The sequence below is a fragment of the Sus scrofa genome, chromosome 4 (assembly GCF_000003025.6).
Source record: "Sus scrofa isolate TJ Tabasco breed Duroc chromosome 4, Sscrofa11.1, whole genome shotgun sequence".
Classification (NCBI taxonomy): Eukaryota; Metazoa; Chordata; class Mammalia; order Artiodactyla; family Suidae; genus Sus; species Sus scrofa.
In genome coordinates this window covers 109,020,411-109,048,207 of record NC_010446.5, presented here as the reverse complement: position 1 = coordinate 109,048,207, position 27,797 = coordinate 109,020,411, and the positions used below count along the sequence as shown (strand labels likewise).

Below are 27,797 nucleotides of genomic sequence, written 5' to 3'. Positions count from 1 at the left end.
CACCTACAAAGTTGAAGTGACAGTAATAATCATTTTTATAGGCTAAAAAAATAATGAAGTAGAGCCCTCTGACAAACTTTCAGTCGCTCAATAGTCACTCTTTATTCTTTTAGAATTTCATTTTGTGGCCAGTCTGGATGGAAATTTAAATCCAAGTGCCCTGTCCTCTCCCTATGCCCAAGTCTGGTTCAAGTTCACAACTACACCAATCAAAGTATTTCTCCCAGAACTTGGATTCTTATGTGGAATTATGCATGGATAAAAAAATAAAATTGGAGCTTATTTATCCTAAGCTCCCTCCAACTTTTTTCTCCCAGATATAATTCTTTCATTCAGAGGCCACTCCTATATTCTTTTCTTTGATTCTGTGAGCTTCTTCATACTTTCCCAATGTATTGATTTGTGCTCGTTAGAGATGGTTTTAGTCACTTGCAAACAGACAATTCTTAGTAATACAAACACCAGGAACAATCTCTGGCATACAGTAGGTGCTTATAGTGTTGGTTGATATTATTATGTTTGTAACTGAAATCCTCCCTGGCAGCAATTGTACCAGATTTTCTCTGGCCCCATGAGTGGGAACCAAACACCCAGGACCTAAGTATCATTGGGTGAATGGATACAATCTAGTTTCTAAATGTGATAAAAAGGAAAATCAGTTCATATTTACAGTAAGGCTACTAAGGTGCCAACATCCCACGATATATAGGCACCCATATGTCCACTGATGGCTTTCCAGGTATTGTCACAAGGCAGTACCATATAAGCAAGGACAGACAACACGTGCTAGAGGATTTAAAATATTTCAGAGGAAGGAGAGATCATTGAACTTCAAAGACAGGATCTGAGCTGGGCTTTGAAGAATCGTAGGACTGGGAGAGGCAGTGAGGAGAAGGAGAAGATGTCCCAGGCAAAGGGCAGAGAGACACCATGAGCAAAGACAGGCAAGACATGTTTGGGGACAAAGAATAGATTATTTTGGCTGGAGCAGAAATTTTTTATAGGATAATAGTAGTGGCTCATGTTTGGAAGGATGGATCAGAGTTCATTATAAATTTTAAAAATTCTATAAATGGTCAAGTTGCAAATATTTCTTTTAGAAGAGACACTCTAATAGGATCACTATCATCTCTATCCAACAGCAACACACAAAACATTTTTTTTAACATTTTCTGGATGTAATTTAGAGCTATGGAGTAGAGAGTTCTCACTGACTTGCAGAGTACCTTTGAGGAACCATATGCTCTTAGATAAAATTATCATGTAATCATAACTACGGTCATTCGAAAAAACAGGTGTGGGTAGAATGTTCAAAAAGTAGCACCTAAAGATGAAAGTTCCCGAGGCACTGACTGCGGCGAACAATATGTAAACAATCCCGTGAAGAAAAAAGTTTTGAGAGCAGATAACACATTCCAGGCGTTTTTTGTTTGTTTACTTTTCAATAAAGATGTGTTTGATGCCAGGAAACAAATGTCCAGAGCATAACAACCCAGTCGCAATGTTTAAACAGTTGCTTATCGGCCCTGAGAAGTGCCAGAAAAGCTATTAAGCTGGTGCTTTTCATGATAATGGCCTCTACCACGCTGTCCTTACTGAGCAGAGATGGGGGTGACAGGAGCGGGAGGGAGGCAGGCTGGAGGTCCACGAGGAAGTGTTTGCCCAGGAGGCGATATGTTGATTTACCGATTGGCTGCACTACCTCGAGGTTAAATGCTCTGCACACGGAAGATATCCTGCGTGATTACCTGGAACGCACAAGGTGTAAAAAGCAAATCCAGGCTCTGCTAGACCAGCACCAACAGCAACCATGGCAAAATTCGTTCTCCTCACAGGTGAGTCTGTAACGGCAGACAGAGCCTTATTCTCACCTGATTTTTTTTTTCTCTCTGATTTCGAAAGGCATGAAGTAACGTAGTTTCTGCATACACCTCTATGCTTTTTCATTCTTCTATCTTTTCAAATTTGCTGGAGGATCCTGGCACACGCAGATAAATCTACCTCTTATTCTCTTAATCGCAGTGGACTCTGGCAGCATTTCTACCTTCATTGATGCCGCAAGCATGATCCTAGAAGAAAGGCTAGTTTTCCTCCAATGTGTGTCTTACTCTTCATTTCCTATTGGGCTGTTGCCTTTTCTCTCTTCATCTTGTTTCACTACCTCATTTTAATTGGTATTTGTGTGTGTGTTTATCTTTTTTTTTTTTTTTTTTTTTTTTTTTTGCCTTTTCTAGGCCCGCTTCCCACAGCATACGGAGGTTCCCGGGCTAGGGGTCCAATGGGAGCTGTAGCCGCCAGCCTACGCCAGAGCCACAGCAACGCGGGATCCGAGCCGCGTCTGGGACCTACACCACAGCCCACGGCAACGCCGGATCCTTAACCCACCAAGCAAGGCCAGGGATTGAACCCGCAACCTCATGGTTCGTAGTCGGATTCGTTAACCACTTTGCCACGACGGGAACGCCGGTATTATCATTTATATGCTGGTATCTTTAGTCTATATTTTTCAGAGATAAAAATCAGTAGGAACTGACAGCAGTAGGCAAGTTACCTTGGTTCTACTGTTTTCAGAATTATTTCTCTTTGTATCCCCTACTATCCTACTGAGTTGCTGCTGTATTATAAAGAGGTGGATTCAGTACACTATCGAGAGCCAATTTGTATTCACAGCTTATTGGTTGCTCTAGAGCTGTGATTTACAAACTTTTTATAGCTTGAGAAACTTTTCCTAAGGAAAACTCTAGCTCAGTTTATGAAACAACCAGATCAACAGTGCTCTGATGGAAGCTAGGGAGTGATATCTAGGGTCTTGCCTTACAGTTCCTAGTTCTTCTCTTCTACTGCAAGGGCTCCTAAAGGTGGTTTAAAAATCCCAAAGCTCCAGGAGATACTGAATTCACTGCTGTGGAGGATGCCCTTTGTGTGAAGGCTGTACTCATCCCTGTTCAGGGAGGTGAAGCATGAACAGGCATGTAGTCGTTGAGGAGAGCAAATTTGGGGTAGTTTCTGTAAGTAGATCTTCCATAGACAGTAGACTTCCAACTCCATTCAGTAACATTTATTATTGACACGGAGGTTGGAAGGAGAGAGAGCCATGCTTTTTTTTTAACAAAGAGAAAGAAAGGGTAGAGCTATTGACGCCTTCCCTGAAAAACCTACTCTTTGATAACCCCTAAGTGCCACTTGGGCTGTGAAATCCCATGACATACAGGATGCTACCCAAGGCCTCGGAATCATCTTTTACAGGACATACACCGTTGGTTCAGAATACATGATTTTTTTTTCTCTCGCTAGGTCTGGCCCTTCTGCTGAATGCTCAGCTAGGTAAGTCGTGGCCTCTGTATTTTATCCTAGACATAATCTTTTCCTACCATAAACCTCAAATCTCTATAAATTATTCGTAATGCCATTATTTGCTTAATGTATTAAATGTGAAAATTTTCATATTCCAATATTACTTTTTAAAATGTTTATCAAGGAAGTACCCATCCTGGCACAGCAGAAATGAATCTGACTAGGAACCACAAGGTTGTGGGTTCAATCCCCGGCCTTGCTCAGTGGGTAAAGGATCCAGCATTGCCATGAGCTGTGGTGTAGGTTGCAGACACGGCTCGGATCTGATGTTGCTGTGGCTGTGGTGTAGGTCGGCAGCTGTAGCTCTGATGGGACCCCTAGCCTGGGAACCTCCATATACCTCAGGTGCGGCCCTAAAAAGCAAAATAAATAAATAAATGAATAAATAAAAGTGTATCAAGAGATTAGCCATACTAGGGAAAGAAAACTGCTTTCTTCTTCAAAGACAGATGGGTTTGATGTTGGGAAAACCTATTATTTTGTATCGCCTGCCACTGCTCTCCTCTGCAGCATGACCACCTGAGAGTTAGAAGGTGGTGTTCACTGAGCTTCATAGGACTACTGGGCATCTTTTCTTCCGTGGTTCCTAGGATTGGTCAAGACCCCAAAGTGATCTGCCAAAGTTAAAATGACCAACCTCGACTCCGTGGCTCGTTTCCAAGTTAGAATCTTTGAACTCATTGGCCAGCGTGTTCATACTCACCTCCCCTTCAAGAGACCAGGCCTCTGAGGCAAAGGGAGGGAAACAGCTAAAACTTAAAAGCACATTTCGATGGCACTTAAGTCAGGCCGTTAGTCTTACTTCTTACTACCCTCAGGTTCTGCCTACCAGCTAATATGCTACTTCACCAACTGGGCCCAGTACCGGCCAGGCCTGGGGAGCTTCAAGCCTGACGACATCGATCCCTGCCTTTGTACCCACCTGGTCTACGCCTTCGCCGGGATGCGCAACAACGAGATCACCACCACTGAGGGGGATGATGTGACTTTCTACCAGTCTTTCAATGGCCTGAAAAACAAGTAAGAGAAGGGCGACAGGTCGAATTTGGTATCCCCTAGGCCAGTACCTCCCAAGCATTAATGTGCAAATAAATCATCTGGGATCTTCTCAAAATGCAGTTTAAATTCAGTAAGTCTAAGTGGGAACCAAGATTCTGTATTTCTTTTGGTCTTTTTTTTTTTTTTTTTTTTTTTTTTTTTTGCCATTTCTTGGGCCGCTTCCCACGGCATATGGAGGTTCCCAGGCTAGAGGCCTGATCGGAGCTGTTGCCGGCCTACACCACAGCCACAGCAACTCAGGATCCAAGCCACATCTGCGACCTACATCACAGCTCACGGCAATGCTGAATCTTTAACCACTGAGCAAGGCCAGGGATAGAACCCGCAACCTCATGGTTCCTAGTCGGATTTGTTAACCACTGAGCTACGATGGGAACTCCAAGGATTCTGTATTTCTAACAAGCTTCCAGATGATGCTAATGCTCCTGGCCCAGGAGCTACCCTTTAAGTATCAAGGATTGAGATATGATAGCACATTGCCTGCTCTAGCTGGTATTCAAAAGTATTAGTTGTTTTTTTCCTTTCTTTATCAATAGTTTTGTTTATGACCCAGGTAATTTCAACCCATCTTAGCTACTCCTATCAGAGAACAGGAAGCAGAGGATACTGAAGATTAGACATAATGGAGCCCAAGAAATCAGAGGAGTTTCCTGTACTTTAGTAGAATTCCATTCTGTGTAAAAATGAAACAAAACAAAGACCCTGATACTTTTTTTAAAAAAAATACCAATATAGAGACATTTATATGGCACAATATTTCACAAGCAAAGCTCTGTGATGAGGAATGAACAAAGGCTACTTAGGCCAATATGAGCAAGTGGCATATGTTCCATCTTTCCTTTCAAATGTCTACCATGCTGATACCTGATACTTTTTAATTTCTAATTTGTTCAGTTAGCTATATCTAGGAGATGTAAAGCTATAGGCCATTGCTACCATCAGTAATGGTAGTATCTCAAATACAGCCACTAAAATTTCAGTTACGACACCTAAGAGGAAATAAATCTCTTCAGGGTGTTTTTTGTTGTTGTTGGTTTTTTGGGTTTTTTTGTTTGTTTGGTTGGTTTTTCACTTTGTAGGGCTGTACCCACAGCCCCACAGCATGTGAAAATTCCCAGGCTAGGAGTCTAATCAGAGCTGCAGCTGCTGGCCTACGTCACAGCCACAGCAATGTGGGGTCCAAGCTGCATCTGTGACCTTTCGGCAATGCCAGATCCCTAACCCACTGAGTGAGGCCAGGGATTGAACCTGCATCCTCATGGATACTAGCTGGGTTCGTAACCCACTGAGCCACAACAGGAAACTCCCCAGTGTGGTACTTCTTAAAGTGTGATTCATTGACTCTGCATCCAGAATCACATGGGGAACTTGATAAAAAAAAAAATCTCAATCCCTAATCCAACTGAATCACAATCTCTGAGAAAAGGGCTCTAAACCTGAAGCTGTAATGTTGTCCTCCAGCTCTGGTCCTTGTACTTTATTCTCATATAAACTGATGTTTGAGAACCACAACAACAGAAAGTGTGTATTATTCTAAGCCAATTTATTTATATTCATTATTATAGATTCCGAGAAAGTCATTATGTGCAAGCAACACTTATTTCATCTGAAGATATGGAATGTGGGAATTGCCAATGCATTTCTATTTTTAAAAAACACAGTCCCGTAATTTAGATTGCTCTAAAGAACTCTGAATGCATTCGTAATAGTAACACAAATCATTTTTATAAAGAAAGCGTTCAGTAGTGATGGAAAATTGTCCTACAGAATATCTTATCAAGGCAACATCAAAGCATATGACCGGGTCCAACATCAAAGCAATGTTATTTAAATAGAAGAACTCAAGGATTTTTATGTTGCTCTTTTCTATCTTTTATAGAAATAGCCAGTTGAAAACCCTCCTGGCCATTGGAGGCTGGAACTTTGGAACTGCCCCGTAAGTCCTCTGTGAAAGAGACTGGTGTTCATTTGCTATTGAAACACGTTAGCCCAATGTGACTTGCGTCCCTTCAGATTTTACAATCTAAGCAGGGTATTAAGGATGTCCATTAAACAAATACGCCACTTAAATACATGACTATGCCAGAATCTCAATATTAAGTAGAACACAGTTTAATTTATATGTTTCCATTTAGATGGATATTCTGGGACCCCATTCACAGAGGTTTAGTTACTGGGATTTCAAAACAACCTCTTAAAGTATTTCAAAAGCACAGCCCTCAAAGAGAGTGTTATAGCACCTCTCTCTACATGCCTTCTGGGAGAGGGGAAGAAAAAGTCATGCAAATAAACAAGAGGACTTCTTTGAGGGTGTACTGACTTTGGGGACTATCTGAAGAGAGAAAACAATGAGCCAAAGTAGACAGGTGTTCAAAGCAACAGGTGCAATTTGGGAGACAGATCAGAGTTGGGTGGATAACAAAATAAAAAGAATATTGAGGAACCTTGGCTGGGCAGGATGGTCATTACAAAGTACAAAAGAAGAAAACGAGAACATACTTTTATCTGGGCTGTGGGTCCCGGTGAAGAGCTTTGAGGCAGAAATATAGGAGTTTGATTTTATTGGCACCACCAAGCCCTCACCTTGCCTTCTTTGGATCTCTCTCAGTTTCACTGCCATGGTTTCCACTGCGGAGAACCGCCAGACTTTCATCACCTCAGTCATCAAATTTCTGCGCCAGTATGGGTTTGATGGGCTGGACTTCGATTGGGAGTACCCTGGCTCTCGCGGAAGTCCTTCTCAGGACAAGCATCTCTTCACTGTCCTGGTCCAGGTAAGGAAGGAGTTTGGCAGTCTTTATCCCAAGAAAATCCAAAACCTGTTCTTTCCAAAGAGAGTGATTTCAGAGTGCAAGTGAACTGGAATTGAGAATTATTGAATCTTTGCACAGCAAAGATTCTTAGATATGCTTATATTCAACGGCATTTAATAACAACAACCACACTGTGTACTATGTGCCCGGCACAATTCCACACGCTGTTTTTAAAATCATAACTCATTTCATCTTCAAAGCTACTCTGTGGTATAGGTACTATAAGTATCATAATCTTTATTTTGCAGATGAGGAAGCTAAGATACAGAGGGTTTAAGTACTTGCTTAATATCACACAGCTAATAGGTGTTATAACTACCCATGCAGTCTAGCTATAAAACCCAATCTTTCTAACTTTTATCCTAGACTGTCTATTATTACTGAGCTCTTACTCTGTCTCAGACACTGGGTTGGGTGTCAGGCTAAAGATAAGAATAAGACACAATCCTTGGCTTTAAGGAACACAGAATCTAAAGTGAAACCTGAAGAATAGCCAACAATTACAGTCACTTAAGTAATGCCATGATAGGGAGTTCCCGTCGTGGCGCAGTGGTTAACGAATCCGACTAGGAACCATGACGTTGCGGGTTAGGTCCCTGCCCTTGCTCAGGGGGTTAATGATCTGGCGTTGCCGTGAGCTGTGGTGTAGGTTGCAGACGCGGCTCAGATCCTGCGTTGCTGTGGCTCTGGCGTAGGCCGGTGGCTACAGCTCCGATTCGGCCCCTAACCTGGGAACCTCCATATGCCGCAGGAGCGGCCCAAGAAATAGCAACAACAACAACAACAAAAGACAAAAAAGACAAAAAAAAAAGAAAAAAAAGTAATGCCATGATAGAGGTATTCAGTGTGCAAAAGTAGCAGATAGAGAGGGTACCTAATTCTGCTCTGGAGAAAGTTCAAGAAGAGCTCAGTCTTGAAAGAAACAAATTTTACCAGTTAAGGTGTGAACTGCACAAATGAGGACATGTAGATATGTGGGAGCAGGTGCAAGAGTGATGGATTGTGAAGGCTGCACAGGTGATAATGATCAAACCACATGAGACTTATATTTTATGTTAAAGAATGTGGACTTTACTCTCAAGGCAACTGTGAAGGATTTTCAAAAATGTGACAAACCTTGTGTTTAAGAAGCATCAGTCGGGCTTTGACCACGGAGAAGGGATTAGAAGGAGGTAGGGAGGCAGGGATAGAGTTAGGAAGCTACTGCAGAAGAATGTCTCTACTTTACTAGAACAAATCAGGCAAGAGATGCTGAGGGCCTGGACAAAGACTCTAGCAGTGAGGACAGAAAGAGGAAAAATAAAAAAAGATATTAGGGGGGTAGAATCAATAGGACTTGGAGACCAACTGGAAGTAGAAAAGAGAATTTTCAGTTTTCTTACTTTGAGAACTGACTTGATTGCAGTCCTGTTAACAAGATGGTAAATACAGGGAGAAGGGGAGATTTGGAGCAAGAAGGACACGTTAAATTGTCTTTGAATATGATGAGTGAGAAGAACCTGTAGGACATCTTATAGGAATGCTCAATAGACCCTGAATAAGTAGGTAAAGAGCAATCTGGAGCTGAGCACAAAGAACTTGACTTAAGGAGTTCCCATCGTAGCTCAGCGATTAACAAACCTAGCTAGCATCCATGAGGAGGCGGTTCAATCCCTGGCCTCACTCAGTGGGTTAAGGATTCGGCATTGCTGTGGCTGTGGCTGGCAGCTACAGCTCCAATTGGACCCCAAGCCCGGGAACCTCCATATGCTGTGGATGCAGCCCTAAAAGGACAAAAAAAAAAAAAAAAAAAAAAGAACTTGATTTGATATACTATATTGACATCATCAGCAAAGGTAAATAATTAAGAGATCACCAAGGAAACGTGAATGGAGTAAGAAAAGCCAAGGACAGCTTTTAGATTTTCCCTCTTCCCAGACAGAGTTTTTTCCCTATACTATCCTGTATGCCATATTGTCAGCCAGTCTCCAAATAGTTTCAGTATTAAGTAAAAGTCAGAAAGAACATCTATATTCTTAGTCAATACCTGCCTCTAGTCATAATTTATCACTTCTGGTCATTTGTTCTAGCTCTGCCCACTGAAGTCACAAAGAATAAAACTGCACCTTTTGCAATATATTGGTTCGATATTTGAAGGCAGCTATAATATCTTGCCTGTACCTTGTCTTCTTCCAGTTAATTAACTTAGCTCCTTTAACAAGTACCCATATGATCATTTTCAGGACCACACTTCACTGGAACACACTCTGGCACACTCTATAATAATGCAATTATAAAAACTGAATCCAGTACTCTGGGTGAGATAGAGCCAAACAAAATAAAGGTGGATTAGCATTGAATGGGAACCTATCACCTACCTGGTACCACCTTCCTCATCGGCCAATTCAGCATTTCATTGGATGGGATGTCAGTCTTTAAAGTAGTTTATTTATTGGACAAAGGGAAACAAATTTCTATACTGCTAAAACCTGGATATAGGTTATTGCAGCAACTATAATTTCAGAGTGTAGTGATATAAGTGGAGCTCTGACTGGTCATCTGGAACTTAGGTTTTGGTCATGACCTGACTACTAACTTGCTGTAATATTTGGATGAAATTGTCTAACTTCTACACATATTAAAACCCATCAATCCTATCTACTTTATAGGGTATTTAGAGACTGAAGAAAGATAAAATATGTTAAAGCACTTTGAAAAAGAAAAGCATCATATGAACATATATTTGTTATTATTTAAGGAGCTGAAATCAGTTTCATAGATGACCTACTATACGTGATTATTCTATAGGAAATGCGTGAAGCTTTTGAGCAGGAGGCCAAGCAAACCAAGCAGGCCAGGCTGCTGGTCACCGCTGCAGTAGCTGCTGGCGTCTCCAACATCCAGTCTGGATATGAGATCCCCCAGCTGTCCCAGTGAGTAACTCACTTTATCTTCAAACTCCTAGAGGCATCACTTTTGCAAGTAGATATTTCCTTCTCTGTCTTGCCCTTCAGGGTCTTTGTTTAGGAGACTTTGGATGTGGTATCTTTTGCCTGCATAGATGTGGGAAATAACCATTGGAAATGTTTTTAAACCCTTTATCCCACCTCAGGTACCTGGACTATATCCATGTCATGACCTATGACCTCCATGCCTCCTGGGAGGGCTATGCTGGAGAGAACAGCCCCCTCTACAAATACCCAACTGACACTGGCAGCGACGCTTACCTCAATGTGGTGAGTTCCCACATACAGACCAGAGATGCTGTAAATCACATGCAGATTCAGGGGGAAAAACAAACATAAATTCTGCAAAGGTCTCACTAGGTTAACTCTCCTCTTAAGTGACTGATCACATGTGATTAACTACGATTTCACCAAAATGTTTTGAAAAACTACTAACTAGTCTGTCATTGGCATCATACAATATTACCTGTTAGGTCAATGGACTAGCATAACTAAGCCTGCGGTTATCAGCTGAGTGGGGCCTCTAGCTAACCTGCTACCTTTGCAGGATTATGCCATGAACTACTGGAAGGACAACGGGGCGCCAGCTGAGAAGCTCATCGTTGGATTCCCTGCCTATGGACACACCTTCCTCCTGAGCAACCCTTCCAACACGGACATTGGTGCCCCCACTTCTGGTGCTGGTCCTGCTGGGCCCTACACCAAGGAGGCTGGATTCTGGGCCTACTATGAGGTAGGTAGGCTGGGGTGTACAATTGAAATTCTGTGTATTTCATGCCCTGTGTGGAGCAGTAGCCTCAAGGCTAGAATCTGCAGACAGCTGGGAGGTTTATTCTGTTCGCTGCTTACCTACTTTAACATAGACATTACTCCAAATACTTCAGGTGTTTAAGTAACATAGTCATATACATTATAATGTGCACTAGCCCTTCAAACAACAGCCTACATACTTAAGGCTATTTGTATTAGCACATAATACAAAAGCAGCCTACATACTTAAAGCTATTTGTATTAGCACATAAGGGAATTAAATAACTATATCTCCCATATTTATGTGGGTTCCCAAAATCAAGCACCAAGAATAGGGATAACATCTGAGTATTTCAGAAGCAACTTGGTCTTATTTACTAGAAATCGGAGGAAAATTCCAATTGGAGGCATGACAGAAAAAAAAAAGTCAGATAGAAAATTGTATGTTTTCTCTTTCATGGGAATCATATTTAAAGGATTTGAATCTCTTGACTTTTTAAAGATCTGCACCTTCCTGAAAAATGGAGCCACTCAGGCATGGGATGCCCCTCAGGATGTGCCCTATGCCTATAAGGGCAATGAATGGGTTGGGTATGACAATGTCAAGAGCTTCAATATCAAGGTAAGATCAGCCCCTCTAATACACTGTGAGCTCAGCCATGAGTCGCAAGAAATAAAATGACTCCTGGTGTCTTTTATCCTTCAACAGGCTCAGTGGCTTAAGCAGAACAATTTTGGAGGTGCCATGGTCTGGGCCATTGACCTGGATGACTTCACAGGCACTTTCTGCAACCAGGGCAAGTTCCCCCTGATCAACACGCTGAAGGATGCTCTTGGCCTGAATAGCACAAGTAAGCAACAGCAAGAGGATGTCCAGGGGATATAAATGCTACTTCTCCAACTCAAAAGATAGTCTAACATCTTCCCACCTCCACTGCCCTGGAAATCTCTTCCCATTTCACCTCATTGCTCTTCCCTGGCTGAGAAAGAGATGTTACATTTTTTTCCCTACCCTTGATTGTCCACATCAGAAATGTCATGCTCTTATGAGAAACCAGGCCTCCTGGGTGGGTTTTCCATGTAGTCTTAAAAGTGTGGAAAAGCCTCAAGAAATTGGGTTGACCTTCAATATAAGCATTTACTTTTCTATAAACCTCTTAATAAAAATCTCTTCCAGGCTTCCTGGGGAGATTGAATAAGAAACCCTCAGCAGCACTGACATTTTTCTAATCTGTAATTCAAGGGAAGTATCAACTCCCTAAATTTTTTCCAGATTTTTTCTTAGAGCTTGTTTGTTCACCTCTTATACCCAGATCCTAGAAAATCATTTTGGGTATACTGAGTGCTCAGTACATTTTTAAAAAAATGATTTTAATATCATAAGGAAAGAGAGAACTTTCAAAATTTGAAACTAGATTGGCTTGAAGTTACAGCTTTTCCTAATTTCTGAGTGTGGATTTATCTTGTGAGCTCTTCAGTTGTAGAGACCTAGAGTTAACTGCACTCCATCTCCAGACCTCAACCAGGTCTGCCAGTTCTTCATCTCCAGGTGAATCTGGGAGCCTCTGACAGGTCCACTAGTTTTCTCTCTGTGCTGCTTCAGGTTGCACCGCCTCTGCTCAGCCCAGTGAGCCCAGCAGCGGGACCGGAAGTGGGAGTACGACCGGAAGTGGGAGCGGGAGCAGCAGCTCTGGAAGCAGCTCCGGGGGCAGTGGATACTGTGCTGGCAAAGCAGATGGCCTCTACCCTGTGGCGAATAACAGAAATGCCTTCTGGCACTGCCAAAATGGAATTACCTATGAGCAGTATTGCCAGACCGGGCTTGTCTTTGACACCAGCTGTCAGTGCTGCAACTGGGCATAAACCTGACCTGTGTCTCCATTCCCTAGGGTGCTGAACAGTCCCCCTGGCTTAGCACACCTTGCTCCTTGAACAGCTTGATGCAATAAAATCCATCAGTCAAACATGAGGGTCCTGGTTTTAAGTGATTTGGATGGAAACCTTTTTCAGATGTGAAAATACAGGCAGCACTTGGATGTGGCATGGCAAAATAGAGTATGTGAGGAAGTGGTGGTGCCCATAACCACAGAAATATTCTATTTGCTTAGGTTGAACTGCAGGAAGGTTGGGGCTGTTGGGAGGAAATGTTTGAATGTTCGGTCTTGGCATGGGGTGAAGACATGAAGAAGTTAGGTCTGTAGCCCGGTGACTATCTTCAGTAAGGAGACAAGGTGATTCCAAGAGACCCAGGGACAGAGGCTTGCTTGTCTTGCTCAAGGAGCAGAAGATAAGGGCATTCTCTCTCTGTCTGTGGAGGTCCCAGAACTGGTCCAGTCCCCTAGAGTGGCAGCTTGGGGAAGGTCTGTGTAGTGTACTCCTCTTAGGATGCCTGCCTTCCTTGCAACTATACCTGCGCTCACCAGCTGCTGTGGTTGTACTGCATCATCTCCTCCCCTGGCTTGGCTGATTGACTGGGTTGGACATCAGACTCAAGGGAGCTAATCAGATTATCACCCCTTGGAATCTGCAACAGAGAACAAGGAATGACTGTCAACCCCTGAAATTGGCTTGACCTATAATCTAGACTAGGTGGCTCAGGACCTGTAGTGAGAAACTGAGAAGGGAAAGTTTCCCTGCATTCAGACACAAAGGGGAGCTATGGAGAAAAGCTGGGGTGAGAGAGGAAGAGAGAACACTAATCAATAGCTTTCCAACTGTTGATTCTAGCTCCTCCCCGAGGCCCAAATGCATTTCTGCCTTTGGGTTCTGTGAAACATCCCTATAAACATATAATAAATTCCTTTTTGCTTCATAAGCTGGCCTAAGTTTGTTTCTTTTATTTGCAACTAAAAGAATTTTAACTAATAGAGTAAGAATATAATGGCTCCTATTTTTCCTGGTGTGCCTACTATATGTCAAACTCTGTTCTAAGTGTTTTACAAGTATTTGATTATTTAATTTTCCCAGCGACTTTGTGAGAAAGATAATATTAATTCCAAGAAACCAAATAACCTGCTCAACATCACACAGCTAATTAGCTGCAGAGCCAGATCCAAAAGCATTCACAGTTCTAACCAGTATGTTTTACTGCCTCCTTTGACACAGACCTGAGTCTTGCCCTGGTAGGTGGCAGCACTAGTGCTAATGATGAGGCACATGCAGGTTTTTGTAATGACTATTCATTCATGAGCCCACACCGCTTATTATTTAATAGGTGCCAGATAATGTTCTAGGTACTAGAGACATAGTGGTAAAGAAGATAAGGACATCACGCATATGGGGATTGTATTTTGCTATTGGGAGTGTTAGGCAATAAATAAGAGAGACAGAGAAGGTAAGAAAAAGAAATAAAGAAGGAAGGAAGGAAGGAAGGAAAGGAAGAAAGAAAGAAAGAAAGAAAGAAAGAAAGAAAGAAAGAAAGAAAGAAAGAAAGAAAGAAAGAAAGAAAGAAAGAAAGAAAGAAAGGAAGGAAGGAAGGAAGAAAGAAAGGAAGAGGGAAAGAAAGGAAGGAAGGAAGAGAGAGAGAGGGGGAGGGAGGGAGGAAAGAAGGAAGGAAGGGAGAGAGAAAGAAAGGGCAAATGAAAGAAAGGGAAAAAGAGAAAGAGAAGGAAGCAAGGAGGGAGGGAGGAAAGGAAGGAAGGAGGGATGTGAAGCAGCAATGATAGAATGTAAGGGAGGAGGCTACTTTAGCTTGAGCAGTCCAAGAAGTCCTATCTGGAGAGATCCCATATGGTATTAGAGAAGAATCAATCACTTTGAGACCCGGGAAAAGTGCATTTCAGACAGAGTTGCAGCAAGTACAAAGTCCCTGGGGTGAGAATGAACACGGCATGTTAAGCAAAGGATCAGGGATGACGGACATGGATATCATGGTAGTACGAGATACTACTTTTGTCTCCCTCCTTCAGTCTGCAACTAGTAAAACATAACTCAACAAAGGTTCCTCTGCCCAACTCACCAGGATGCTGGAGACATCCACACATCTGTACATCTGAAGATAAGTAGATTGGAACAAATAGAGGAGGTGGAATCAAGGGCACAGCAGAGGCGGTACCTGCAATCCTGACTCCCTAGCCACCGAGGCTGAGCCAGCATTCCCAAAGGACCCCGTCGTAACAGAAGAGGTAGCACCCATAAATTCAGCCTCCCAATCCAGCAGCACCCACAGACATAGGGAACCAGATATCAACCTCAGCAATGTCCATGACCTCGGTCCCTCCTGCCATGGTGGTGCCTGGACTCTGGCACTCCTGTGCTTGACAGCCCCAGATGCCCTGAAGGCACCCACAACCCTGGGTCCCATCCTACCCTCCCTCTGCTCCTTCTGTGGCAGTGGTGCTTACCACCCAGGCAACCCTGGACACTTTGGAGGTGCCCATCCTCCTGATGCCCCTGGTAGTGACACCAGCAAGAACAACAACACTGGCAGCAGCAAAGCACCAGAGATCCTGGATGTACAAGTAGCAATGATGAGGGCATCTGTGACACCTCTGGCAGAGGCAGTAGAGGATGGAAAGCCAATTTTCAAATATAGCCAGAGGCAACTCAGATAAGAGAAACTAAAAACTTGCACTATAACACTTCCTACTGAAAATAAAAGAAAGACCTGTAATAACCAACTTGCTGGGTTGTTAGATCAAAGTGAAAAAACTTCACTTAAATAAAAAAGGTGTCTGCTCCTTCAAAAGTGCCAGCAGAGGAACAACTCATTAAGCACCATGAAAAACCATGGTATGATGGCATCGCAAAAAGAAAATGGCAATTCTCAGGAAACCAAACTTAAAGTCATGGAAGACTGACATAGAACTGAAAATAGCTGTCATGAAGAAACGCAGTGAGCTGCAAGAAAACTCAGAAAGGCAGTTCGATGAGCTCAGGAATAAAATTAATGAACATGATTTTCTTTTGTGTGGAAAGGCTCATTTGAGCCATATATTAGATTCCAGATATAAGTGATATCATATGGTATTTGTCTTTCTGACTTACTTCACCCAGTATGAAAGCCTCTAGTTCCATTGATGTTGCTGCAAATGGCATAATTTTGTTCTTTTTTGTAGCTGTCAAAGCCACCTTCTCAGGGAGGTCATTCCTAGCCATGAAACTCCCTTTTTCCTTCTTCTTCTCTGTGAGTCTTTGGTTTTTTCCTTGGCACCTATCAATACCCGATATACTATATATTTTATGTGTTTACCATTTTTTTTTTTTTGGCCTTGCCTGCAGCATGTGGAAGTTCCACGGCCAGGGATGGGAACTGTGCCACAGCAGTGACCTAAGCCACAGCAGTAACAACTCTGGATCCTTAGGCCAATGTGACACCAGGGCATTCCTGTATTTACCATTATTGTTGTCTGCCTCCGCTACCAGAATTAACCTCTATGAGGACGAGGATTTCTGTTCACTGCTATATTCTCAATTCCTAGAGCAGTACCTGGCATGTTACAATAGTTTAATAAGTACCTTTGAATAAATAAATGAGGGCAGGAAGGGAGATGGTGAACAAGCCATGTAAGCTAAGCTTTGAACCAGGCACTTTATATATAGATTATCTCCTGCGTGGTGGTGATTGTCCCTATGTTACAGGTGAAGACATTGAGACCTTAGGAGGAAAACTTGCCTAAGATCATGAAGTTAATCATTAGCAGAGCTTATTTTCAAAGTTGGGCCTCTCTGGCTCCCTCTACACCACAATGTTGCCTTGTGGAAAGCAAGGTCACAATGACTTGAAAGGGGGTTCAAGGGTGAGGCTGTTGCTTAGCAGCTAGGCTGAGTTACACCCTTCAATTCCTTGGTTAAAGTCCACTTGTAAGAGTGGTCAGTCATGGAGACAATATGGGAGAGACTGAGGATTTTAAAAAGTCCTTCTGAGGGGGAGCTCTGGTCCAGAATTTCTTGGAGATCATCAAAGTCCATGCCACCGGCTCTACCCAGGAATGCGAAGGGAAACACAACGATGCTACAGATCACCCAGCCATTCCTTTGGGACTTTGATCATGGTAACCACCTTCTTGGGCCCTGGTACATGTGTGAAAACTTATTTCCTCTGCTTAGGAATCTAACAGAAAGAGGTGGGGTAAAGATCTTGATCCCAGAGGGGTGGGGCAGTGCTCCACTCACCAAAAGTCATGAGCCTTGCCTAGAGGGGGCACCCATCAGAATGAAAGGACATTATTTCTAAATTAGCACAAATATACCCTTTGAGATCGCTACAGCACTGGGCATGGAGGTGGCAGGTTGCAAGTGCATTGATGTTGGTTAAATGCCAATTATAGGTTAGTCACTTCGTGTGCGAGATATTTCCTGTGTTATCTCCTAAATTCTCAAGGCAGCTCTAAGCGGCAAGAAATGACTAGTGCTCTCTCATAGATGAAGCAAAGCTCAGGTAGCTTAGGTAACTTCCACAAGGTCAGGTAGCTGGTAAACAACAGATCAGCACCCATTCGAAGCCCTGAGGGGCTTCGAAGCCTATGTTCATTCTCTACCATCAGATAAAAGAGATGGTGCTTAAGACAGTCAGGAAAGTTGGGTTTAGAAAATCTGTTACCCTCTCCTCTACCTGTATTTTCTGTCCTTGCCTCTCCAAGCTTCAGTGTGGGTACAGTCCTCTGATTTTTCACTTTATGGTTTTTTTTTCAGCTTTTAGAATCTTCTGTTCCCCATGCATGGAGTTCTTACTTTCAGTGATGGCACTTTTATTTCTACAATTTTTATTTGCTTCTTTTTTACTGCTTCTAAAATTCCCCATCTTTTCATTAAGTTTCTTAAATTATCAAATTTTACCATTTGCTGAATTGACATATTACTCTTAAATTGAAAACATTTTTAAGACAAAAATTCGTTTAACATATACCAATTGTTGAATCAACTTATCCCCGTTCAATTAGACCACGGCAACATAGCAAGTGGCTTCCTAGAATCATAATTCTTACAGGGCTGCACACATAGTCAAATGAGGAAAGCAGCTAACTCATAATCTGTAGCAGATCATCTCCATAAACATTAAGCATCAGGAATCCTCTTGATGTAATCACTGTGGTTAGAAACGCACATGATGGGAACTGCTGAATTCTTTTTTTTTTTTTTTTTAGGGCTGCACCCAGGGCATATGGAGGTTCCCAAGCTAGGGGTCTAATCAGAGCTGTAGCTGCCGGCCTACACCACAGCCACAGCAATGCCAGAAGCGAGCCTCGTCTGCAACCTACACCACAGGTCACCCAATGAGCTAGGCCAGAGGTTGAACCCACAACCTCATGGTTCGTAGTCAGATTCATTTCCAGTGCACCACGACAGGAACTCCAAAGGAGCTGCTGAATTCCTTAAGGTCTTCATCAAAAGTGGCTACAGGAATTCCCGTCGTGGCTCAGTGGTTAAACGAATCTGACTAGGAACCATGAGGTTGCAGGTTCAATCCCTGGCCTTGCTCAGTGGGTTAAGGATCCCATGTTGTGGTGAGCTGTGGTGTAGGTCACAGATGCGGCTCAGATACAGCGTTGCTGTGGCTCTGGCGTAGGCTGGCGGCTACAGCTCCAATTGGATCCCTAGCCTGGGAACCTCCATATGCTGCGGGAGCGGCCCAAGAAATGGCAAAAAGACAAAAAAAAAAGAAAGAAAGAAAAGAAAAGTGGCTACACACACGCGAGTTCCCAGTGTGGTTCAACAGTAACGAGACCTACTAGGATCCATGAGGACTCAGGTTTGATCCCTGGCCTTGTTCAGTCGGTTAAGGATCCAGCATTGCTGTGAGCTGTGGTGTAGGCTGGCAGCGATAGCTCTGATTCGACCCCTAGCCTAGGATCCTCCGTATGCCATGGTCATCATTCCAAAAAAAAAAAAAAAATCCCTCATTTAAAGACTCAATGAGGAGTTCCCTGATGGTCTAGTGCTTAAGGATCGTGGTGTCGGTGCTGTGGCTTGATTTCCATCCTTGGCCCAGGAACTTCTGCATGCTTCAGGCATAGCCAATAATAATAATAATAATAATAATAGAAATAATAATAAAAGACTTAATGACTCATCACAATCCTTAGAGCAACCTGAAATTCTATTTAAATTCTTTATTTTACCATTACACAATTAATGATATGAGATACACATAACACATAGTCCATTTTTGACTGTAGTATGTTTAGATTGGCTTTAATGAAAAGTTCATAAATTTGTATCAAACTGGATGAAAGTGGACCCTGTTGTGTGCGGCCTTTTTTTTCTTTTCTTTTTTTGCTTTTTTAGGGCTGAACCCTTGGCACATAAAGGTTCCCAGACTAGGGGCTGAATCAAAGCTACAGCTGCCAGCCACAGCCACAGCCACGCCAGATCCAAGCCACATCTGCAACCCACACCACAGCTCATGGCAATGCCAGATCCTTAACCCACTGAGCCAGGCCAGGGATCAAACCTACAACCTCATGGTTCCTAGTCAGGTTCATTTCCACTGAGCGATGGGAACTTCATGTTGTGTGTTATATTAGTAACATAAACATGAAGATTGATGGGGAAATTTTTTCTTTCCTGAGTACACTAGGTCTTTACCGAGTTTGTTTTTAGGGTATAATCTGTCTTTTTCTTTTAACCTCTTACCTCAGAATGAAGCCAAGAATTTGCTTCATGATCACAAATTTCCTTGCTTTCTTTTGCTTCCTATGTTCAAGCTACAGTCTTCAGGCTTTTTCTAAAATCTGGAGCCAAGTACAGGTATTTTAAAGTCCATGTTTGACATTCTAATTTCTGGATTTCCTTTAGGTATATTTCTACTGGGTTTCTTTTTTTTTTCCTTTCTTTCCTTTTTTTTTTTTTTTTTTGATGAGTGGTTGTTTTATATTGAATGCCAAACATTTTCATGAAAAAAATATAAAAATCAGTTGGGGCTGGAGTTCCTGTCGTGGCTCAGTGGTTAACGAATCCGACTAGGAACCATGAGGTTGCGGATTCGATCCCTGGCCTTGCTCAGCGGGTTAACAATCCGGCGTTGCCGTGAGCTGTGGTGTAGGTTGCAGACTCAGCTCGGATCCTTCATTGCTGTGGCTGTGGTGTAGGCCGGTGGCTACAGCTCCAATTCAACCCCTAGCCTGGGAACCTCCATATGCCATGGGAGCATCATAAGAAAATGGCAAAAAGACAAAAAGAAAAAATCATCCCTGTAGACAGTGCTGTCCTGGGTATGTGTGGATGCAAGGATCATTCTTAGAAGCCAAAGTGTAGAATGGCCCAATTACACTGTGTTCCTGTTGTGTCTCATACCTGCTAACTCCTAAAGCCATCTTAAAATCAAGCAAAAAAATTGACAGAACATTGTAAATTCACTATAATTTTTTTTTAAAAAAATTGCTGTTACTATCCAGGATAAAGGTAAAGAATTCATCACACTTCCTAATGTTTCTTGAGTTAGGATGGGAGTTCTTTTAAGCTGACTAGATACTATCTTCAGTAATAATCATCTCTTATCTTGTCATCTACCAAGCACTAGGCAATGAACTGCTTTAATCATGTTATCTTAATCCTCAGCAACCCTATAAAGAGGAATTACTATTCCCAATTTAGAGATGAGGAAACTGAGACTTAAACATTTAAGTAACTGCCCCCAATTTTAAACCACTAAGCACTTTTTTTTTTTTTTTTTTTTTTTTGCTTATTAGGGCTATACCCACTGCATATGGAGGTTCCCAGGCTAGGGGCTGAATCAGAACTACAGCTGCCAGCCTACACCACAGCTCATGGCAACACCAGATCCTTAACCTACTGAGCGAGTCAGGGATTGAACCTGCAACCTCATGGTTCCTAGGTGATTTGTTTCCACTGCACCACAACGTGAACTCCTAAACTACCAAGCACCTCTATAATTCTACTGCACTCTTACTGTTCCACTCAAGGATGCCAGACCTTTTAAAGCCTCGAGCCCCATTTGGGGGAAGAAGGGAGTCAAGAGTAGAGGCAGGAGGAAGAGTGAGGAGGCTGTGAAAGAAGAAAGATGAGGGCAGAAGGGATCAGAATTGTCTTTCACTCTCTTCTCTGGAGCTGATCAGGTTCTCTTAAGAGCTGGGTCTGCTCTTTAGAGCTCTGCCCCATCTCCCCACATCCTACTTGCCCCTAAGCACTTGCTTAGATTGAGCAACCTTCCCTTATGTGACTTTTTACTCTTTTTAGAGTGGCTGGTTAACTACTCTTTTGGAACATGTCAACAGAGGAAGCTCTTTCCTCACTTCTATCCCCCAAATTTGTTGGGGAACAAGTTTCTCCCTCTCAGAGGAGCACCCCACCGAGGTCCTGGATGTTACCTAACAGAAGATGTGAGTATTCACGTTCCCTTAGGTGGGTCTCAGTTCCCAGACTAAAGATACCCAAGTGTCCTAGAAGGAAAACCCTATGGGATTTGTGACCTTCAGGGTCCCAACATGAGAAAGGGCCCCGGTCCTCTGCAACCACTGTCAGGGCCAATGGCAGCAATTAAAGGATTGTTGCTCCCCTCTGAGTCCCCATCAAGTGCAAGCCTTGGCCTCATGGTCCCCAGTAGAGCCCCCACTCCATTCCTCCCTCCAAAGGCCCATCAATCAATGTTTCCCCTTAGGCCACACCTAGATGGTGGATGAGCTGGTTGGTCGGGTTATGAAATTGGATAATCAGACTGACAGCTGCGTGGGAGCAGACTGAGCTCTGTGGGGCTCAGAGGACTGGATTCACTGGAATGTGTACAGAGGTCATTTCCTCTGCCAATCCAGCCACATTCCTTTGCAGAGTTACCTGTGGTACTTATGTAATTGGTTGTATGGTCTTGATTCAGAGGAGTCCGGAAAGGAAGAGCAGCTTTTGCAGAGATTTAGTAATACTCTTAGGTTCACTCTGTTTTAATGATATACTGTTCTCTCTGTGTGTGTTTTCTTTCTTTCTCTAATTTCTGCATATTGCCTGAAGAGCTATGGCTTGGCATACAACCTCTCTAAGATCCCGACCAGTAAAAAAGGATATACTTTTGGAGCCAGAACAGCCGTGAGGTTTGAGCCAATCAGCAAGGTTAGAAATGCCTGAATGTGCTTAGATTTTAGGGTGATCTGTGCAGCTGCCAAGTATTTGCATTGGGGAACAAAGTTGGAGGTTACCTAAAAATACGCCCTGAAATTCAAGAAAAAAAGTCCCTTGGGCAAAAGCTATTAAGAAGCCTATCTGAAAAGCTTGGGTATTAGCATTGCAAATGTGTGTGTGAGTGTCCTGGGAGAGTAAAAACAATTACACAGTTCTCAGAAGAAATAGTACCAAGCAGGGCTTCAGTTCTAAGACATATGGACATTAACATATTGGAAGCTTTGCTTATATGCATCATATCTTGTCAATTAAAAAACAAATTCCAATTCCTTCACCCTTTTGTGTGATTGGGTTTCAAGTCTAAGGTCTTCAGTAGGATCCTAATCTCTTGTTGGACATTTTCCTGACACTTAAGTTCAGGGAGAGGGATACTGGCGCTAAAAGAACTGCTGAGTGGGAGGGAGGGATGGTGGGGGTAGCAGCTGCAACAAGTTACCTTGGCTTTCCGCCCACCATAGGGTTTTTTCTACAGTCTAAACTCTTTTAGGTACCTGAATCTAAGCCACACCCTGATTGTAGGTTTCCACCTACTAACAAGCCTATTTCTATAGCTTGAGGTGGTTAAATCATAACTGATACATAAACAGGAAAAAGAAGCTTCAGATTTTTCTATTTAAAAGGCTCTACATGTATATATGTATTGGTAGATGGATAGATAGATAGGATAGATAGATAGATGATAGATAGATAGATAGATAGACAGACAGACAGACAGACAGACAGATGGATCGATCACCTTCTAACATTTTGGTCTTTTTCTTGAAAACAGGATATGACACCTTACCCTGGCATGTACCAGACAGTCAGTCCTCAAGAGCAAAAACATAAACAGAACTTTGGTCCATTTAATTCCTTGTTGCCTCGATTTAAGACAGACTCAAAGGACACTTATCCTGGGTATGACTCCCATTTTCTGGTGCACTTCAGTAAAGAGCAATAGGGACAGGAAATACAAAGAAGGGATTGCATCCCAACCATGCCCACAAATAAGAAAATACCCGTCTTTAAAGAGTCAACCTCTGGCCTTCCAGATCTCTAGAATTATAAAACTGTAAAGAAGGAGTTCCCATTGTAGCTCAGCAGATTAAGAACTCAACTAGTGTCTGTGAGGATGCAGGTTCAATCCCTGGCCTCGCTCATTTGGGGTAAGAATCCGGCATTGCCACAAGCTGCGGCACAGGTCACAGATGTGGCTCAGATCTGACATTGTCATGGCTCTGGTGTAGGCTGGCAGCTGCAGCTCTGATTCGCCCCCTAGTGGGAACTTCCATATGCCACATGGGCAGCCATAAAAAGAAAAAGGAATTGTAAAGTATAGTGGTTCATTCATAAATATTTATAAACGGCCGAGCAGTTTTGTGGGTTCCAGAGACTTGCATTAAACCAAGCCTCCTCTTTCTTGGAGCTTACATTCTAGAGTCCGGACAGATGGGAAGCAATTAAATAAGAAAATATCAATGGTAACAAGATGCATGGTCACGTACTTTCTAAGTCAGATTGTGACACTTCTAAGAGCGAAAGCAGGTCTTACTAATAATTATGCCAAGATGGTAACCACACACTGGGACTGTCATGGGCACACCAGGTAGTAGGGTGACCTGGTGATGTGCTAAGAAAACCAAAGTGGATGATGATACGATAGGGGTGACAGACTGGGTCCTACTTTAGCATGGATTGTCAAGATAGGTCTTTCTAGGGAAATGATGCTTGATCTGAAATCACCATGACAAGACTGAGCTGGCTCTGTGAAGATCTGGTCCCCGAGTGTCCCAGGCAGGAGGAATAGCAAGTGCAAAGGCTGTACGTGGGAAGGAATTTGGTGTGAGGGAAAAAGAAAGAGGGCTAGTATGGCTAGGGTAGAGTGGGCAAGGAGGAAATGAGAACAGGAGGAGGAGGAGCAGAGGACACAGGCTTTGCAGACCAAGGGAGGCATTCTGAGCACCTAGGAAGCCACTCAGAATGCACGGAAATGTAGGGCACAGGGGCAAGGTCGTCCGTGTACTGGTGAGAAAGCCATGGATCAGAGAAGGAGTGTAACTTTCTCAAGGTTGCAGTAAGGAAGTGGGTGTCTTAAATCTTGATTCCTATGTCGCTCTATGTGTTATTTCCACAGCAAGGGTCTACACCGAAAGACAAAGTGTCATGAGCAAAGGCAATTATAAAATAATCCCATTGTCAAGAAATTTCACATCATTAGAAGTACTTAATGCATCATTGTTGTAGTTCTTACCTACCACCTCTGGGTTTTTTTTTTGTTTGTTTTTTCTTTTTAGGGCCGCACCCACGGCATATAGAGGTTCCCAGGCTAGGGGTCCAACCGGAGCTTTAGTTGCTGGTCTACACCACAGCCACAGCAACACAGGATCCAAGTCATGTCTGCAATCTACACCACAGCTCATGGCAATGCCGGATTCTTAACCCACTGACCAAGGCTAGGAATCAAACCTGCATCCTCATGGATGCTAGTCAGATTTGTTAACCGCTGAGCCACAACAGAAACTCCGAGACCAAGTATCTTGAACACTAAAACCTAATTAGAAATACATTCATAGGCAAAGTAACCTTATGTAATCAGTTGCTTGCCTTTTCCCAAACAGGACACTAGATCAGGGGTAGAAGTTCATCTACAGTCACTAATTCACTACACATGATGGTTCTTTGTTTTTGTTTTTGTTTTTTGTCTTTTTGCCATTTCTTGGGCCCCACCCTGTGGCATATGGAGGTTCCCAGGCTAGGGGTCGAATGGGAGCTGTAGCCGCAGGCCTATGCCAGAGTCACGGCAACATGGGATCTGAGCCGCGTCTGCAACCTACACCACAGCTCTTGGCAACACCAGATCCTTAACCCGCTGAGCAAGGCCAGGGATCGAACTCAGCAGCCTCATGGTTCCTAGTCAGATTCGTTAACCACTGAGCCACGACGGGAACTCCTACACAGGATGTTTTGTACTTTCATTTCTAGCCCTGCTACATACAACCCAGAGATAAAGCCATCCCGGAAAGTCTCCTGGCCGATGAAATTTGGATCTCCAGACTGGGCTCAGGTTCCATGTCTACAGAAAAGAACCCTGAAGGCTGAGGTAGTAAGATTGGACTTCTACAGGGCATGCTGCCTAAAACTTTCATGTATGTCAATGATTCTTAACCAGGAGTCCATGAATAAGCTTCAAGAATTCCTTGTTCCCCTGAAATTAAATGCACAAGTTCATTTGTGTAGACATATGGAGATCTTTTTGAAGCGTTACACATTTTCCTTCGATTATTAAAGGTGTGTGTGAATGAAAAAGTCACATTTTCTTATTTAATCCTCATATGATCCTCAATCCTAGCCTGTTTGAAGAAACAGGCTCAGATGGATCGAGTGATTTGTGGAAGTTACCCAGGTCTAATCTAGATCTTGTGACTCCTCAGCCAGTGCTCTGTCCATCACATTTCCGTCACATTGGATCATCAAAGGGCCATATATCCTTCTGGCAAGAGCATGGATTTTAGGAACAAATTGCCTAGATTCAAGCATTAGTTACATATGTTTTCACTGGGTTCCCTAACTTTTCTAGGCCTCAATTTTCTTATCTTTAAAATGAGTGTAATAGGAGTTCCCATTGTGGCTCAGTGGTAACAAACCCAACTAGTATCCATGAGCATGCAGGTTTGATCCCAGTAGGTTAAGGATCTAGTGTTGCTGTGATCACAGATGCAACTCAGATCCTGCGTGGCTGTGGCTGTGGCTGTGGTGCAGGCTGGCAGCTGTAGCTCCGATTCAGCCCCTACCCTGGGAACTTCCATATGCCACAGGTGCGGCCCTAGAAAGATAATAAATAGATAAATAAATAAAATGGGTATAATGATAGACTCAATGTGATAAAATTATAAACACTTCTATATTGAAGAGAGGTATTTAGCACAGTGCCTGTTACATAATAAATGATCAATCCATGTAAGCTATCACAATTCCAAAGGCGCCTTTTTTTTTCCTGGTGGAACTTTGAATCAATTCCGTAAGTATTATTAAATTCCTAAAATATTAACATCATCGGGCTAAGGCCTATGGGTAACATTTAAGAGTTAAACACATGATCTTTGTTTTCAAGAAGTTTCCCAGCTCCACTTGCAGAGTTTCCAAATAGAAACTAATTTCTAGCATAAGATACCCCAGAGTGAGATGACAGAGAGTAGACTACACACCAGTGTGGAGAGTCACCAAGGCTAGGAGACTAGGGGGGTGGGTTCAGCTCAGCCACAGTAGCTCTAAGGTATAATTCTATTTGCACAGCCGCAAGACCAGGTTCTCATTAGATTATTAACCAGATCATATTCTTTCATTGCAGCTGCCCACAGACAAAGACTTTAGGAAGCATCGGAACCGCGTGGCCTACCTAAGCCTGTATTACAACTGAAAACCTGTGACTGCCTTCGCTTGCTCCTCCTGAGCACAGAACCTCCACCACTGATGAGAGGCTCCTGTCTTTCTGCGTTGTTCTGGCCCTCTTGTCTGCCAGCAGGGGGCGCAGGGAGGGGCCAGGGCTCCTAACTAGCACATGACGCCATAAAGACGAGTTCAGAGGGCTCTCTCTCCCTGTGCTGGTGGTTTGTCGTATGCACACAAAGATGGGTCTGGGCTCCTCCTGAGTGTTCAGTGGGGTGGCTTTGCTTTCCTGAAAGACCTGTGGGTCCCGCCTCTAACTCTTAGTCCCAGGCACGAGTTTTAGGTTTCCTACCACTGGCCTGGTGACAGGAGACTGTTGGTCTCTGCAGATCAAGGATTTGGATGGCTTGCTCGGGCTCGTATTTGGACTTGCTGGATGCAGAGGATATTAAGACAGTGTTAACATTTCGGTTAGTTATGGGAGTGTGATGCTGAGAGACCTAATGCCTTAAGGGCCAGGATCTTCTGAAGAATAATGGCGAAAGAAAGGTCCACTGATCAAACGAGAATATGAAGATGAAGATACCCCAGTCTAAAAACTTCTAACCCACGTAAAGCCTTCTTTCAATCTGATGATTTAAAATTTTCTATTACCTTGTCAAGAAATTTTCTAAATTTTTATAACAATTGATTTATTACAATGTTCTGTCAATTTCTGTTGTAAAGGGGCCCAGTTTTATATAGATACATACATACATACATATATATATATATATACACACACACACAGACGCATTCATTTTTTCACATATCCTCTATTATGTTCCATCACAAGTGATTAGATATAAGAATTTTTTTTAATTGCTTTTTTAGGGCTGCACCTTCGGCACATGGAGGTTCCCAGGCTAGGGATCAAATTGGAGCTACAGATAACTGGCCTACACCACAGCCACAGCAATATCAGATCTGAGCTGCATTTGTGACCTACACCATGGCTCATGGCAACGCCGGATCCTTAACCCACTGAGCAAGGCCAGGGATCAAACCTGCAACCTCATGTTTCTTGGTTGCATTTGTTTCCGATGCACCACAACAGGAACTCTGAGCTATAAGAAATGTATAAGACTTGAGATAAGTCAAAATTAACTTTTCTCACCTCTCTCACATGCCTCCCTCCCTTTGCTCCTTTGGATTCATACACGTGCAGGTTTTATCAGAGGTGATTATTTAGCATTCTTTTTTTTTCTGCGGTGGGGACTTGGGCCCCTTGATGAGAGGCTGTTGATCGTGGCGAGAGAACATCTCTCACGTTGCCCTTTGGTTCATGCTCTCAAAGCTCTTCCCAGAGAAAGGAATTCCCCCTTCTACAAGAGTAATCGGACTTAATAAGATGTGGAATTTTTAATATCGCGTCAGTTAAACTTTAGGGTCCCTTGAAATG

At 43.0% G+C, this 27,797-nt stretch overlaps 3 protein-coding genes across 4 annotated transcripts in view; 2 read left to right on the top strand and 1 right to left on the bottom strand.

The window, feature by feature from the left end:
- CHIA (chitinase, acidic) lies at positions 1,709-12,885 on the top strand. Its single transcript, NM_001258377.1, is given in 11 exon segments — positions 1,709-1,835; positions 3,295-3,324; positions 4,173-4,374; positions 6,293-6,349; positions 7,022-7,187; positions 10,014-10,138; positions 10,318-10,441; positions 10,719-10,904; positions 11,424-11,543; positions 11,631-11,772; positions 12,525-12,885. Coding segments are annotated over 11 exon segments (1,437 nt in total). The 5' UTR covers positions 1,709-1,810; the 3' UTR covers positions 12,785-12,885.
- LOC100621421 (acidic mammalian chitinase-like) overlaps positions 7,112-27,797 on the bottom strand; it is a 59,272-nt gene continuing 38,586 nt past the window's right edge. Inside the window, exon 11 of the mRNA XM_021090039.1 lies at positions 7,112-7,232. Coding sequence (XP_020945698.1) covers positions 7,171-7,232 — 62 coding nt within the window. The 3' untranslated portion in view covers positions 7,112-7,170. The remainder of the gene's footprint in view (positions 7,233-27,797) is intronic.
- On the top strand, positions 14,493-27,099 carry PIFO (primary cilia formation). Of its 2 annotated transcripts, XM_005663561.3 has the most exons (6): positions 14,493-16,914; positions 21,059-21,201; positions 21,824-21,922; positions 22,761-22,888; positions 24,953-25,070; positions 26,319-27,099. In XM_005663561.3, the coding sequence occupies exons 1-6, from the start codon at positions 16,740-16,742 to the stop codon at positions 26,385-26,387; spliced, it is 732 nt and encodes a 243-aa protein (XP_005663618.1). In that variant the 5' UTR covers positions 14,493-16,739; the 3' UTR covers positions 26,388-27,099. The 2 variants fall into 2 exon arrangements, with proteins under 2 accessions (XP_005663618.1, XP_020945700.1); XM_021090041.1 differs by lacking the exon at positions 26,319-27,099 and having other exon boundaries at positions 24,953-25,663.